At 41.0% G+C, this 15773-nt stretch overlaps 1 protein-coding gene across 6 annotated transcripts in view; it reads left to right on the plus strand.

The window, feature by feature from the left end:
* Positions 1-14756, plus strand: part of LOC119239144 (JNK1/MAPK8-associated membrane protein-like) — a 29570-nt gene extending 14814 nt beyond the window's left edge. For 2 of the 6 annotated variants that reach the window (XM_037503445.2, XM_037503444.2), the window contains 6 exons: positions 2170-2261; positions 3142-3296; positions 7414-7620; positions 7968-8149; positions 12362-12438; positions 14067-14756. In XM_037503445.2, the coding sequence (XP_037359342.1) occupies positions 2170-2261; positions 3142-3296; positions 7414-7620; positions 7968-8149; positions 12362-12438; positions 14067-14285 (932 nt within the window). In that variant the 3' untranslated portion in view covers positions 14286-14756. Of the gene's footprint in view, positions 1-37; positions 80-2169; positions 2262-3141; positions 3297-7413; positions 7621-7967; positions 8150-8239; positions 8475-9718; positions 9738-12110; positions 12201-12361; positions 12439-14066 lie in introns of those variants that run through there. The other 4 variants (XM_037503446.2, XM_054690782.1, XM_054690781.1 and 1 more) reach the window with 4 other exon arrangements.
* Positions 14757-15773: the final 1017 nt, after the last annotated feature.

A 15773-nucleotide genomic window follows, 5' to 3' on the forward strand; every position in this document is an offset into this window, starting at 1 on the left:
TGTCCGGGCGCGGAGGCGGCGTCGGCCGGAGCCGAGCCCGAGCCCGAGCGCCTCCGGGCGCGCCTGCCGCGGCCGATGGGTGAGTGTCGCCGGGACCCCGGGCGGCGCTGGTCTCGGTCCCTGCCTCCGCCTCCGCCCCACGCTGCGGGCTCCGGGCTCGGCCCTGCGGCTAGCGCCGCGTCCTGGGCCCTGCCCCGCTTACCGTCGGGCGGGGCGCGGCGGGGGTCCCGGCTCCGGACGCCCTGCGGGGGGCGCGCTCGTGCGCCCCGGGAACGGGGAGGCCTTTGTCGTCTTCCAGATGTCGCCTCCGCGGCTTTGCTGGACGTGCGCGTTGGGAAGCGCGGAAAGCCGGTCGGGACGCGGGGGCTCGTCGCGGCCCACCTGCGGTCGGGGGCGCCGGCCTCCCGGGGTGCGGGGCCCGCGGGCGGGCGAGGCCCCGCCCCAGAGCGCGCTTGCGACCGGGGCTCGCGGGCACCGGAGGCGGTGAGAGGGAGAGTGACTGGGGGTCAGGCTGTTGTTAGGGTTACTTGGCTTTTGCCTTCCGTTCCCCACAGTGGTTTTCAGGCCTTGGGTTTTGAGAAACTTCACTTGCATTCGCCTGTGTTCTTATTAAGCCTCTGCTGGATGCAGAGCCCGTGGGGTAGCTCTCAATTCTTTTAACTTCTGCCTTCTCAGAAAAATCTGAAACAATTCTTTTTCACTTACTGAGGTAGTACACTGTGAATACAGCTGGTTTAAGTGAGCGCCACATTAAGGAAAGACGCCCATGGATTTACAAATAGGCCAGAAATCAGGTAGAGGGAGCATATTTGAGACTGGGCTATTTCTTTCCCCAGCAGCACAAAGGGAAAGAAATAAAAAATATCTGCTCACTGAAAAGTGAAAGGGCATTGTGGGCCAGGCGATCTAGATTGTGAATCATGAAGAATTTGGGAAATGATTGCCCTATAGCGGTTCCTAACCAGTGGAATCCAATGCTCAGTATGTTTTTTTTGTTTTTTTTTTTTTAAATAATAAATTTTATTTTTATATTCCCCCATACAATTGCAAACCCCCCCATTCTGACCCCAATCCCTCCCCTCCCAGCCCCCACCCCCCAAAAAGTGTCTCTGGTTCATAGTTTTTGTTGATTTTGATTTTCACTTTCTTATAGTTATTCATTTTCCTGGTCCCTTATTTAAGTTTTCTAGATTCCTGCTATGAGTGAGACCATCCGGTATTTTTCTTTTTCTTTTTGGCTTATTTCGCTGTGCATGATCCCTTCCAGCGCCATCCATGTTGCTGCAAATTGCATGTGTTTATCTTTTTTGAATGCTGAGTAATATTCCATGGTATATATGTACCACATCTTCTTGATCCATTCATCTATTTTTGGGCATTTGGGCTGTTTCCAAAGCTTAGCTTCAGTATGTTTTTTGAATGAATCGATCAACTAGATGCCACTGAAAACAAAACAAAACAAAAAAAGCTCCTTTAATGACTTGTTTTGTTGATGAAGTTAAAGGCAGTCATGGTAAAGAACAGCTGCATTTAATTTTCCCCAAGCTTTGAGATTAGGGGGTTGATTCTAAGAGAGCGTTCCCTAATTACTGGTCACAGCGGTGACAGCTTCATGAAATGTGGCAAGCTTTTCATAGGGGTGAACTTATTTAAAGTTAAAAACTGCCCCTTTAAAAATTATGTCCTTTCTGCTTTTCTGGCATTATAATATATTCTGTTACAAATGAAAGTGGTAATAGATTGTAAGTGATAATAGATTGTGTGCGTGTATTCACGTACTGTCCTGATTGGGCAAAATAAAAGGTGGCCATTCTCTATTAGTCTTCTAATTTTAGAAAATGGAAATTCAGAGGTTGAGGTTACCATATCAAGAGTGACTAGCCAGAGCCTTTGGTGTCTACCAGGATAGGCTGAGTTCTGGGGCTAGTTCCGCTCTGCTGGTTGAGGATCTTAATCATAGGAAGCATATTAACAAGAGTCCAGTGTAAATCTGCGCTGTCACAGTATAAAAGGAGAAACTTAAAATTTAAAATAAAGGCATCAAGCCTTTTGTCTAATATGTAACTTTTTTTCATTGAACTGTGTTAAAATGTTTATGCTAGTGCTTCAGCTGTTGCATTTCTTATTACCTTAAAAGATGTGACTATACTGACATTTGTTTTTAAAAAGCGGTAGATATTCAGCCAGCATGCCTTGGACTTTATTGTGGGAAGACCCTGTTATCTAAAAATGGCTCAACTGAAATATATGGAAAGTGTGGGGTAAGTCTTTATGTTTGTTATTTCATTTGCAAAATCTTTTTGCTTTTGAGATTGTTTCACATGTGTAATACTTTTTTCCTCAATGTCATTAATTTATAAAAAATAAGGAGGCATTAATAAACTGTTTGTTGTATTGATTGTAATTCTTTTTTTGATTGTTATTTTTTAAAAACATTTTACAATTTCATAATTAGTTTTTATTGCTATATTACAATGACTTGGACATCCAAGTAAATTGACATTATAACTCCTGAACATTTCTCTGCAGTTATTTTTATGCAGTGTTAATAAGTAGGTTTCATTTAATGTTAATTATTTCAGTAGTTTAGTAAAAGGAATTCTTTAAGAGCATTATTCAGTTATAGAAAAATTTGTTGTAGGTTTCTTTTTGTTTTACTTAGGTTTTCTTTTTTATTTCTAAAAGATGCACCTGTAAACAGACATTTGAGGGCCTCCCCGGTGGCGCAGCGGTTGAGCACTGGGTTGCGAAGCTGCCTGTAGTCTCTGGCGCCAGTTCAATCCCCGGCTGCTCCCCGGCCACCGGAGGAGGGTCCCACATGGCGCGCAGACCTCTCCTGCCTGCCGCCCGCTGCTCCCCTCAGCAGTGTACTTCGGTCCTTCTGCCTGCTCTGCTCCCCGCTCTGGCTCTGGTGAATTCTCTCACCCTCCCTCCCGCACTTCTGACTGTACCCAGTGCATGTATAAACAAAACAAACAAACAAACCAGCAAACAAATAAATAAAGCATGCCTCTATAAAAAAAAAAAAAAAAAAAAACACAGACATTTGAACTGGTGTCTTATAGAGTAATTGGGAGGTGTTAATGTTCTCAAATAATGTGTGTACATAAGCAATAGAAATACTGTTTATTTTATATTTAGGTGTGTCCAAGAGGACAGAGAACAAATGCACAGAAATATTGTCAGCCTTGCACACAGTATCCAGAACTTTATGATTGGCTCTATCTCGGATTTATGGCTATGCTTCCTCTTGTTTTACATTGGTTCTTCATTGAATGGTACTCGGGGAAAAAGAGGTTAGCATTTTCTATGACTGGACTGTCCAACGGTCTCGCTGGACTGTTGGTGACGTAATTATCTTTGAGAAGAACTTATCAACAAGTATACTTCTTCTATTGTGTTAAAAGTAGTTAATTTATTTTTGCTTTTTATTTTGAGTGTGACAAGAAAACTTAATGGTAGCGCATGCTTCAGGGTAGGACATAAAAAAATAACCAATGTGGTTTATAGTCATAATCTTGCAGAGATGACAAATGTATACACAACTAATTACAATATAAGTCAGTCTTAAACGTATATAAACATTACGTGTATAGAAGTGTTATAAACACAGTGCTCGGGGATTACAAAGAATGAAACAGATCAGTTGTGCTGGTTGGGATCCAAGAGACTTTTTAAACAAAAAAAATTTTAGGCAAAAGAGAACAGCATGCAGGTGAGAGTTGTCTGTTGAGTGGGAATGGAAGTAGTCTGGGTGGTCCAGGTATGGATTGCATATAAATGAAAGGTAACAAAAGGAGTGCGGGAAAGGTAGACTGAGGCCAGAATATGACGGTCCTTCGTAAGGATGTGAACTTTATTCTTTGGGAAACAAGGAGCCACATTCTACCTTTATACATGCAGTCATCATACTGTCTCACAGGGCCTCTTTAACTCAGAATATTTCTTGCGTCAGGTCCTTTCACTAAACTCTTTTCTCTACCTTAAATCCTCTCTTCTCTGAGTGGAACTTTTTACCTAGCTGCTGTTTGTCCTTCAGATTTTAGCTTAACTTACACCTACTGATAGATGTATATGCAGACCCAACTCTGTATATATACAGATACATATACAGAATCAATGCTGTCTCCCTCGGCATGATATCACCCAGTATTGTATGGGGTAGACTAATATTAGTCATGACTTTCATTTCACTTTCATTTCATTTCGTTCCCTTGCTTTCCCTAGAGCTTATTGTTAAATTTGTTTTTCTTTAAAGCCAGGTCAGAAACAGATAGAAATTGCATAGTTTTGTGCAATATGGTCAGAGGCTTTACTTTGCATGTAATTTACTTTTATGTAATTGATAGCTTTTCAATATATTTACTTAGTCATCTTTAGGGATATTTGCAGTGTGCCAGGTGCTGTAATTCAGAGAGAACTGAAATATGGCTGCTTACAGTCTGATGGATGAGATAGACAAATCCTCACACTATGTGTAAGGTTCTATAGTAGAGGCATGAGGCAAGGACCTCATAATAATCCATGATTACCAAATAAAAATAGAAACTTACACAGTTTTAATACGGCATGAAGAAAGTAATTTTACCTTCTCACAGAAGAAAAAACTAAGTTGGACTTTGAAAAATGAGTAGTTTTTGATAGAATTAAAAAAGTGTCAAACATCAGGAATAAGATGTGCAGAAGTATAAGACAGAAAATTGCATAGTATAATCAACAAATGAGGGCTGAGGTAATAGGGATTAAATGAGGCTAGGCTATAGAGAGAGTGAGGGCTGCGAGAGTCTGAGGGAATATTCATAAAACGTGGTGATAACCTCAGCTGTATCTGAAGAGGCAGTTTACCTGATAGGTGACATATGTTTTAATAAAGTAATGGCAAGAAATGATGAGGTTGGCATTTTGTATCTACAAAATACAAATTCTAAAAGGAGGCAAAAGATCAGATTACATAATATGAATGTATGTTTATGTATTCAGTGTTTCCATCTGTATAAAATGATACAGGAGTTCTGCTTCAAACAACATGGACTAATTTGTCCTTCTAAGTCATCCTCCTGTAGGAAACAACATCTGAAAAAGATGTTAAGATATTGCTGAAAAAGACACACTAATTAAGATATTGCTACTTTCTCTGGAGGTAGTGGAGATCTAGATTTCTTCTCTTTCAGAAAACAAACAACTCCACCTTCACTCTAGGCCTGAGTAACAAAGCAGGCATTAGGGATGGAGAGTTGCTTGGAGATTAGTTGCTAGTAGCAGCGTTGCAGTCTGGATTCTGAATCTTGGGCACCCAGCGCTGAACACTACCTCAGATTGCTGTGGAAGACCAGGGAAATGGTGGTTGATGAGTGTTGGTGAAAGAAGCAAATTCTCATCGATGAAAAGCTTTCCTATTCTCAAGTTGACTCACAAGACACTTGCACATTATGATCTATTAAAGAGCTCATAATCCTTGATTACCAAATAAAAATAAGCATGATGACTGAGAGTTGATAAAAACAATAATTATACAACAGTGTATATATGTTCCTAAAGGACCAAAGATAATGGGTGTTCAGTTGTAGAATACATAACTGCTACTTATATAAATTTTAAAGATATAAAGGATGCACTCACAAGATCTCCACTCAGTAAGAGATTAATAGGAATGAGTAACAGATGTGATCAGGAAAAAAGGAACTTCCTAGAAGTGAAAATTCATACTTGCTAAAATAAAAAAAAAGGCATCAGATAAACAACTGAAAACAGAATTCATGAGTAGAAAAAAAAATGTAAAGAAATAACAGTGGAACACTGAGAGAAAAGAAGATGGGAAATATGAAATATGTTGTGAGACAGGAAACATGGCATGAGAAGTTGCAATATGTTTCTGTAATATCTACAGGGAGTCCTCCCCAGATTCAATGAAATGTTCAGGCTCTATAGCCTAAGCACCAGTCTACTCAGGAACACAGCTTGCCAGCAGGGCAGCATAAAACTTTCCTTGTCAGCAGTAGCTATTGAAGCACATCAGCTCAGGCACAAGGACATGAGATCCACACTGAGTAAGTGTGGGAGTCATCCAGGCCAAAGTCTTATACAAAAGGAATCAGGTTCTACCGCGTGGGAATCGCTTCCAGGTTCCTGCAAGGGACAGGCCAGTTACAAGAATCACTGAAAGAAAAGCCAATCCATGGCTTTCCCATCAGGTATTTACAGTTAATTTATAATTCCTGCCAGTCTACCTGCAATTTACCAATTAAGGGATTATTTGTATCACAAGCAATGTTAGCTAGCAATAAAGTTGACATTCTACCTTTGTCAGGCTTCCAGAGGAGCAGAACTAGAGAGTTAACCAAAGGTTACATTCTCACATACAGGGAAATATTTTGTTAGCTCTTTGCCCAAAGTATTTAACCAGAGTCTCTGGGGAAAAAATAGACAAAGTGAAGGAGAGCCAGTATTTAAAGAAATGCTGGCTTCAGGTTTTACAGAAGTACGATAAACAGATGTACCAGATTGTTCTTTTGCAAAGTAAAACACATTCCAAGCAGAATAAATTAAAAGAGATTGCCACTTACACTCATTACAATTAAACTGTGGAACACCAAAGACAACACAGAAGCCACATGGTGCTCCGGTCAATAGTCTCACGTTGTGCTCACAGCTGAGTGCCTTAGTCCTGTTGAATACTGCAGTGCCTGGATAAGTGCCTCCCAAATCAACAACTAGGGTGCAGGACAGACTCAGTAGAGGAGCCCCATCAAACCACAAAATAGAAATAGTCAAGCTGCTAAGTTTTGGTATAGTTTGCTGTGCAGTGATAGATGACTGAAACATTGCTTAAGAACCCAGAAACTTTGAAGACTAGACATTAGAAATAATAAAAGAGCTTAGTAAAGAGGGTGACTGTGAGATCAGTATACATACTCATTTACCTTCCTGTATTCCATTTCTAGCATCATAAATAGTGTGGGGTAACTAACACCAAAGTAACTAATCTGTGGTGGATTTATATTGTGGTACTTGGCAAAGTAACTGTAAAGTTTATGGGGAATTGGAAAGGTCACACTGAAACCAGTACCACTGAAGAGGTAGAAGAATGCATGAACTATCCAGAACTATTGTCACGGTCTGTTGTGTCAGGGAGAGATAAAAGGACCACAGAAGGAAACTGAGAACCTAAAGGCAGACCAGTTATCTCTGAAACTACCTGGCAGAAGTGCCAGTGTTACTTGGGATGAGTGTCCTTTTCTAGTAAACTAGGTTGAAGTCTTCTCTGTCTTCATATCTATTTGACTTTTGCCAGTTTAGAAGATTTTTTTAGTTTCAGTAAAATTCCTTTTTAGAATTTGTACCTTGAAGCATACAGGTTTTATTTAAAGCCATTTATTGAAATCTGTGGTAATTATGCTTCCTTTGTTTTGCTAGTTCCAGTGCACTTTTCCAGCACATCACAGCATTATTTGAATGCAGTATGGCAGCTATTATCACCTTACTTGTGAGTGTTCCAGTTGGTGTTCTCTATATCCATTCATGTCGCGTACTGATGCTTTCTGATTGGTACACAATGCTTTACAACCCAAGTCCAGATTACATCACCACAGTGCACTGTACTCATGAAGCTGTCTACCCACTGTAAGTGTTTGTTTAGACTTCTGTTTTATTATGTGATCACCATAGTCCTTGTGCATAAAGTTTATTGTGTATCCCAGATTGGTTTGCTTTGATAAATTTCAGCAACTAAACTTGCTGATCAAAGGGCATGAACATTTTTAGGAATTTTGATACCCATTTCCAAACTTCCTCCTGGAAAAGAACCAGCATGTCCTTCCTGTTAGTGTGTGAGAGTCTTGACCAACCCTCTACTAGTCTGAGTACTCAATAAACCTAATATACTTTTTAGATCTTTTAGTACCTTTGATTTAAAGATGATCGATGATAGTTATTTTAAAGCACATTTTTTATGTTCTAATTTCTTATAGGTACACCATTGTATTTATCTATTATGCATTCTGCTTGGTATTAATGATGCTGCTCCGACCTCTTCTGGTAAAGAAGATTGCCTGTGGGTTAGGGAAGTCTGATCGATTTAAAAGTGTTTATGCTGCACTTTACTTCTTCCCAATTTTAACCATACTTCAAGCAGTTGGTGGAGGCCTTTTATGTAAGTTTATGGGATAAAGTGGGTAAATACAGTTAATATTACTTGTGATTTTTTTTTTTTTTAGTATAATTTTAGAACTTTTTAAAATAGTTTTCCAGGGCCTCCCTGGTGGTGCAGCGGTGAGTGCTGGGTTGCGAAGTTGCCCGCAGCCTCTGCAGAGCCGGTTCGATCCCCGGCCACCGGGTGAGGGTCCCACATGGCGCGCAGACCTCTCCTGCTGCCCGCTGCTCCCCTCAGCAGTGTACTTCGTCAGTCTGCCTGCTGTGCTCCCCGCTCTGACCCTGGTGAATTCTCTCCCGTGCTTCTGACTATACCCAGTGCTTGTATAAAAAAATAAATAAATCTTTAAAATAAATAAATAGTTTTTCAATCCTTGAAAGTAAGCCCTTGTATATATATATTAACTAAAAGTCTTTTTTTTTCTTTTCTTTTCTTTTCTTTTTGCATAGAAGAACTGGGGTGTTAGCCAAAGATGTGTGTGTGGGGCGAGGGAGGGTGAGAGGATTCACCAGAGACTAAGTGGGGAGCAAAACAGACAGATTTACTGAAACACACTGCTAAGGGGCACAGCAGGTGAGACAGGAGAGGTCTGCCGCACCATTTGTGGGTTAGCTTCCTAGCCAGGGATCAAACTCAGGCCATAGTGGTAATAGCTCTGAGACTTAATCCCTAGGCCACCAGGGAGGCCCTAGTCTTATTTTTATGAATTACAGCTTTCTTGGAATGAAATGGAATTCTCAAGAAATCAGTGGAAGCTAATGAGAACTGATTTCTATTTATAGACTACCTTGTATTTGCAGCTTTTAATCTAAATAGGAAGATTTTAAAAGCCTAAACATAAATTTTAAAACAAAAACTAGTTTTTGCATATAGTATATAGAAATTTTTCATGATAATGTGTACTGTTTCCCATTAAGTTAGGCCTTAAATTTCCAAGTTCCTTTATGAAAACTTTTTGGGTACAGTTTTTAAAAAAACCCTCAATATACTCTTTAATATATCCATTAATCAGTAACCATTTAGGTTGAACTGCAAGACAAAAGAATTAAAAAGACGTTAAGACACATATAATAAGCTATAAATAGTTGAGAGAACATAGTATGTATGGTGTTTGTTTGAATATGGGCCATTGAACAATGCAAAGATATTTGTACCATCTTTTAAATGGAGCCTGCCAGGCTGCAAAGGGCAAGCCTTCTGGCCTAAAGAGACTGTCAAAATTCAGCAACACCATGCAAGTAATGTAGCTTGATAATGACTTTGGTTCAATGTAAGGGCAAAGTTGAGGGTAAGGCCAAGGGAAAGGTAATTGGAGACTAGTATGTTATTTCCTTATGTTCTGGTTTAATCTTAGGTGTATTGCTTCATTTGTCTTGCAAGGTACTTGAAAATCTAGTTTTTCTATCTCCTGTCATTCCCCTGTTTTCTTGGATTTGGTCGACCAGTTTTTTACTTGCCTGGCTGGTTTTTATAAGCGCTTGACATTGCTGTTCTTGCTCTAGGGAGCAAGAGACCTATACTGAAAGGGATCTGAGGCAGAAGAGTGACATAATCAGCTTTATGTTTTAGGAACATAACTTGGTAGCAGTGTAGTAGATGGATTGGCCTGGAAGAGGAGAACCTGGAGCAGCAATTATGAGATTATTATAGTAATAAAGCAAGCCTAACTGCCCAAAGCAGAGAAGCTCTGGAAATGGACTATCTTGAAGATGTAGGTAGCTAATTAATAAGCTAGGTAACTAATTAAATTTCAGGGATTAAGCAATAGGAATAAGATGATAAAGTAACTCACTGACTTACTAACGGGATTGATTCCACTGAATATTAGAAACAGCAGACAAGTTGGTCAGTTCAGTTTTAGGTATTCACGGAATATCCAAGAGTACAGGTATTTATGCTAGTCCAGAACTAGGGAGGGCTGTCTAGGCTGGAAAGATTAAGAATTGTCAGCTTTCAAAAATCCTTATGTCTGGACTGTAGGTAGTGTTATTATATGCAGTCGTCTTGGTTATAAAATGGAGGAAAGGGAAAAAAACTGAAAAGCCAGGAAGGACTTGGAAGATCCCTAGAAGACTTCCAGACAGCACTGCCTCTTATATTGTAGCTGCCTTTATTGAAAAATGCCTTTTTTTCCCCCTCTAAACATTTATTTATTTATGCATACAAGAACTGGGATACAAGCCAGAAGTGCAAGGTGTGGGGGGAGAGGATTCACCAGAGGCAGGGTGGGGAACAGAACAGGCAGACTAACTGAAATACACTGCTGAGAGGAGCAGTGGGCGAGACAGGAGAGGGCTGCTGAGAGCTACATAGTGCTGTGCTTAACCTCTTGTGCCACCAGGGAGGCCCGGAAAATGCCTTTCTACCCTTAATGTCTTTAGATCATTTTGTTAATAACTCCACTCAGAACACATTCATAGAGGATCAAGGAGTTATTAGTTGTTACTCATCCTCACGAAATGTCAGATTATGCAGTCTGCTGAAATTAATCACAGAGGGCATCATATCAACACACTTTAATGATACTGAAAAATAAAATTCTTGATTTGTAGAGGTGTCTTAGTTCAGTCTGCTGTAACAGTACCATAGACTGGGTGGTTTACAAGACACCAGCAGATTTGGAGCCTAGCAAGGGCCTGCTTAGTTCATAGGTGGTATTCCCAGAGCAGAAGGTGAGAGAGCTTGCTAGGATCTTGCTGCTATTCATGTGGACCTTGTCCTCATGACCTAATCACCTCCAGATATCATCACATTGGAGGTTATGATTTTAACATGAAGTTATGGGAGAACACAAGCACTGAGTTCATAGCAAGGGAGTATGGAAGTCTGAGATATTCTCAGTTTTATATTTTGTGTGAATGTAAAACATTTTAAGAGAAAGGTGTGGGTTTTCTGTAAGAAAAAGTTTTTGTTTAAAATATTGTAATACTTAGGCCTCCCCAGTGGCGCAGCGGTTGAGCACTGGGCTGCGAAGCTGCCTGCAGCCGCTGCAGTTCCGGTTTGATCCCCGGACGCCGGGCGAGGGTCCCACATGGTGCACAGACTTCTCCTGCCGCCTGCTGCTCCCCTCAATAGTGTACTTCGTCAATCTGCCTGCTCTGCTCTCCGCTCTGACTCTGGTGAATTCTCTCACCCTCCTGTGCTTCTGACTGTACCCAGTGCTTGTATAATAAATAAATAAATCTTAAAAAAAAAAAGAAAGGAACTACTATATCTATAAGAATTTGAAAAAAAAAAAAAAACATTACTATACTCTTTGAAGTAGATATTTCCAGTAATTAAGAGCACTGAATGATCCATTTATCCTATGATGTATGAACTTTCCTAAATTATAATTAAAGCTGATTACTTTTCTTAAATGAACTTCCCCATTTGGATCAGAAAATACAGAAAATTTGAGTGTTTTTCTAATTTCTCCCAAGTTTAGTATATGGTTAATATTCTAGCTGCAGGAAAAAGGTTAATTCTTTATATTCAATGAATGTCATAAGCAGGGGGTCTATTAAAGCTGGTTCAAGTATGGGTTCACATTTTCACATGGTTGGGGGAAAATCAGAAAATAGTGTTTTTTGACATATGAAAATTATATAAAATTCACTATTTATTTATAAAAAGATTTATTTTATTTATTTATTCATACAAGCACTGGGTACAGTCAGAAGCGCAGGAGGGTGAGAGAATTCACCAGAGCCAGAGCGGGGAGCAGAGCAGGCAGAGGGACCGAAGTACACTGCTGAGGGGAGCAGCGGGCGGCAGGAGAGGTCTGCGCGCCATGTGGGACCCTCCTCCGGTGGCCGGGGAGCAGGTGTGGATCGAACCAGCGCTGCAGAGGCCGCGGGCAGCTTCGCAACCCAGCGCTCAACCGCTGCGCCACCGGGGAGGCCCCTAAAATTCACTTTTTATTGTCCCTTAAGTTTTATTGGAACATAGATGTGCTCATTTCATTTATGTGTTTGCCTAGTATTCTCACTTCATTTGTGGAGTTGCGTGACTGAGGCAGAGACTGTATGGGCCACAAAGCCTTTAAGCAATTGACTATCTGGCCCTTTACAGAAAAATTTGCCAGCCCTTCCTTAAGGTATTAGAACTAAAGTCTCTCATAGAACTGACTGAGAAAGTTTTTGACTGTGGGACATTCTACTGTTTGAATTTTTTTGTTTCATTCAGAAAACTTGTGTAATTTTCAATATAACACCAATGTTTGCTTTTCAGATTATGCCTTCCCCTACATTATATTAGTATTGTCTTTGGTTACTCTGGCTGTGTACATGTCGGCTTCTGAAATAGAGGTAGGAAATATTTTTTCCTTTGTTAAAGATTTTTTATAATAATTTTGAGAATTGAATAGTAGTGTTATAATATGGTACTAGTGATTGTTTTAGTAACCCGTGGCTAAATGAAGTCACTTAGCTTTTAGCTCATTAAATTTATGAAAGGTTAGATACAGGACTATTTTCTTAGGAAATTAATGAATTAGTTGGGCTCAACTGTCCAGCGTGTTGGAGAAAAGTCGTCTTACATTTTTTACCCACATAGGAAGTAATTATTAAAATATTGAGACTAACACTATTTTGAGAGAATTAAGCTTGTACTTTTACAGTGTCAACACTGTCCTTTGTAATTTTATTTGTGTTCCACATCCATCTATATTTTGTCCCCGATTTTATTTTTGGGATTGTAGATACTTACTTTGCCCTCTAATATCTAGACTATTTCAGTGATTTAGAAATAACATTAAGTCATACTAGTTGTGATTTGTTTGTTTTGAAATATACTTTAAAAAAACTTTATTAAGGTAATGCTGGTTTATAATACTGTGGGGGTTGAAATACTCTTTCTGTGCCTCTAACATTTTAGTACTTCAGTGGAAGGCCAGTGTTAGAAAGAATTCCAAAAAAAAGTGTAAAGTGTCCTAGGATTTTTTTTTTCTCCTGTTTGCTAATCTAGTGTTTATGCATTGCCTTTTACTGCTCAGGACAGTTAAGTGCTTTCTTAACATTTTTAACATAAAAAGTTCAACCCAAAGAAAGTAAGTTCTAAACTACTTTGGAGTGCTTACTATTAAATGGTCCTTTTCTATTATATTAGTGAAAGAGTGAGAGGACAAAAATCCTAATGACCTTTAGTAGAGAAAAACCCAGACTATTTTTACAGTATTTTTTCAAATGTTTTAATTTTTGTACTATCTCCATTTTCTGTGTAATCATTTATCAACAATGTAACATACTTTAAAGAAGATGAGGAAATTGGATTTTGCTATTATTTTCAGTTTTGAAGAAAGAGTTGGGTGAAATTGAATAAAATGGTTTTTTAAATTACCGATAACTACTCTGGATACATAAAAAAACTTCAAATTACTTGTTGCTCTGCTCTTGTGAATTTCTCCCATGTAAAATGTTCTGTATGTCAGTTAGGATGCTACACATGAATCAGAATGGTGACCTGAATCAGGAAGAGACAGTCTAGCTCTAATTGAATTGATGAGGCATTTAACAAGAGGTAGTGGGTAGTTAACCTATTGCAAATTACACTTGGTTGTTTATTACACATTTAGCTACTACTTATAATTTGGTACTTTTCAATTTCTGCGTATTGGAGAACAGATTAAAGGGAATTCAGTAATCACCTGTGACTTCTGCTTCCTTGTAATTATCGAGGCTCCAGTAATAATGGATTAAGGAAGTGGGTGTCTGTACTTCCTATAGACTCAGCTGCTGCTGACTGCTCCGGTGACTGGAGGAAACCTGGCTTAGCTGTATAGTGGCCAAAATAAGTGAATATTAGGTTCTTTTTAGCTGTGATTCTGAGGTTGTAATTCTGTGTGAAAACAGACTACTTTAAATTAAAATGTAACAAATACTCTGATTCATTACAATAATCTATGTTTATCTTTTCTTTCTTTCCTAAAATGGTATAGAACTGCTATGATCTTCTGGTCAGAAAGAAGAGACTTATTGTTCTCTTTAGCCACTGGCTGCTCCATGCCTATGGAATAATCTCCATTACCAGAGTGGATAAACTCGAGCAAGATTTACCACTTTTGGCTTTGGTACCCACACCAGCACTTTTTTACTTGTTCACTGCAAAATTTACTGAACCTTCACGGATACTCTCAGAAGGAGCCAATGGACACTGAATATAAAATGCCAAAAAAAAAAAAAAAAGAAAACCCACCTCAGAGGTGTTCTAGTAAATAGAGAAATGAAGTATATAAGTAAGCTTCTGTCATACATGGAAATAAGAGCATTTCTCAATGTTTTCTTATTGGACTCAACAGACTATGTTTTAACTGTTAATAAAAATAACAGGAATTTCAGACATTTCTCTAAGTCTGAAATTACATAGTATAATACACTACACAATTAGAAAGCATTGTTATACTAGAGGCCTGTTAGGAAGCACTCACCTCTGCAACAATTCAGTTTTCTTTAGGGGAAAATCATGTTCTTGTGTACCTAGAGATGTGTGGTTTCCATTTCTATTAAGAAAAACCGAGCATATAACCTGAAATCCTTAGCATTGGCATAGTTGTGTATACCTTTCAGTTATAATGTATTATAAGGACAAATATTTGTGGGGTCTGATGGCAAATGTGGAATATGTTGTTTTGTTACCTATTTATTTTCACCAACACAGTATTTTCATCTATTAGAAAAAGACGGACCCTCTACCCCCTGGACCCTCTACCCCCTGGACCCTCTACCCCCTGGACCCTCTACCCCCTGGACCCTCTACCCCCTGGACCCTCTACCCCCTGGACCCTCTACCCCCTGGACCCTCTACCCCCTGGACCCTCTACCCCCTGGACCCTCTACCCCCTGGACCCTCTACCCCCTGGACCCTCTACCCCCTGGACCCTCTACCCCCTGGACCCTCTACCCCCTGGACCCTCTACCCCCTGGACCCTCTACCCCCTGGACCCTCTACCCCCTGGACCCTCTACCCCTGGACCCTCTACCCCTGGACCCTCTACCCCCTGGACCCTCTACCCCCTGGACCCTCTACCCCCTGGACCCTCTACCCCCTGGACCCTCTACCCCCTGGACCCTCTACCCCCTGGACCCTCTACCCCCTGGACCCTCTACCCCCTGGACCCTCTACCCCCTGGACCCTCTACCCCCTGGACCCTCTACCCCCTGGACCCTCTACCCCCTGGACCCTCTACCCCCTGGACCCTCTACCCCCTGGACCCTCTACCCCCTGGACCCTCTACCCCCTGGACCCTCTACCCCCTGGACCCTCTACCCCCTGGACCCTCTACCCCCTGGACCCTCTACCCCCTGGACCCTCTACCCCCTGGACCCTCTACCCCCTGGACCCTCTACCCCCTGGACCCTCTACCCCCTGGACCCTCTACCCCCTGGACCCTCTACCCCCTGGACCCTCTACCCCCTGGACCCTCTACCCCCTGGACCCTCTACCCCCTGGACCCTCTACCCCCTGGACCCTCTACCCCCTGGACCCTCTACCCCCTGGACCCTCTACCCCCTGGACCCTCTACCCCCTGGACCCTCTACCCCTGGACCCTCTACCCCCTGGACCCTCTACCCCCTGGACCCTCTACCCCCTGGACCCTCTACCCCCTGGACCCTCTACCCCCTGGACCCTCTACCCCTGGACCCTC

This window comes from Talpa occidentalis, unplaced genomic scaffold (genome assembly GCF_014898055.3).
Source record: "Talpa occidentalis isolate TD23 unplaced genomic scaffold, MPIMG_talOcc4v2.1 talOcc4.11, whole genome shotgun sequence".
NCBI classification, from domain to species: Eukaryota; Metazoa; Chordata; class Mammalia; order Eulipotyphla; family Talpidae; genus Talpa; species Talpa occidentalis.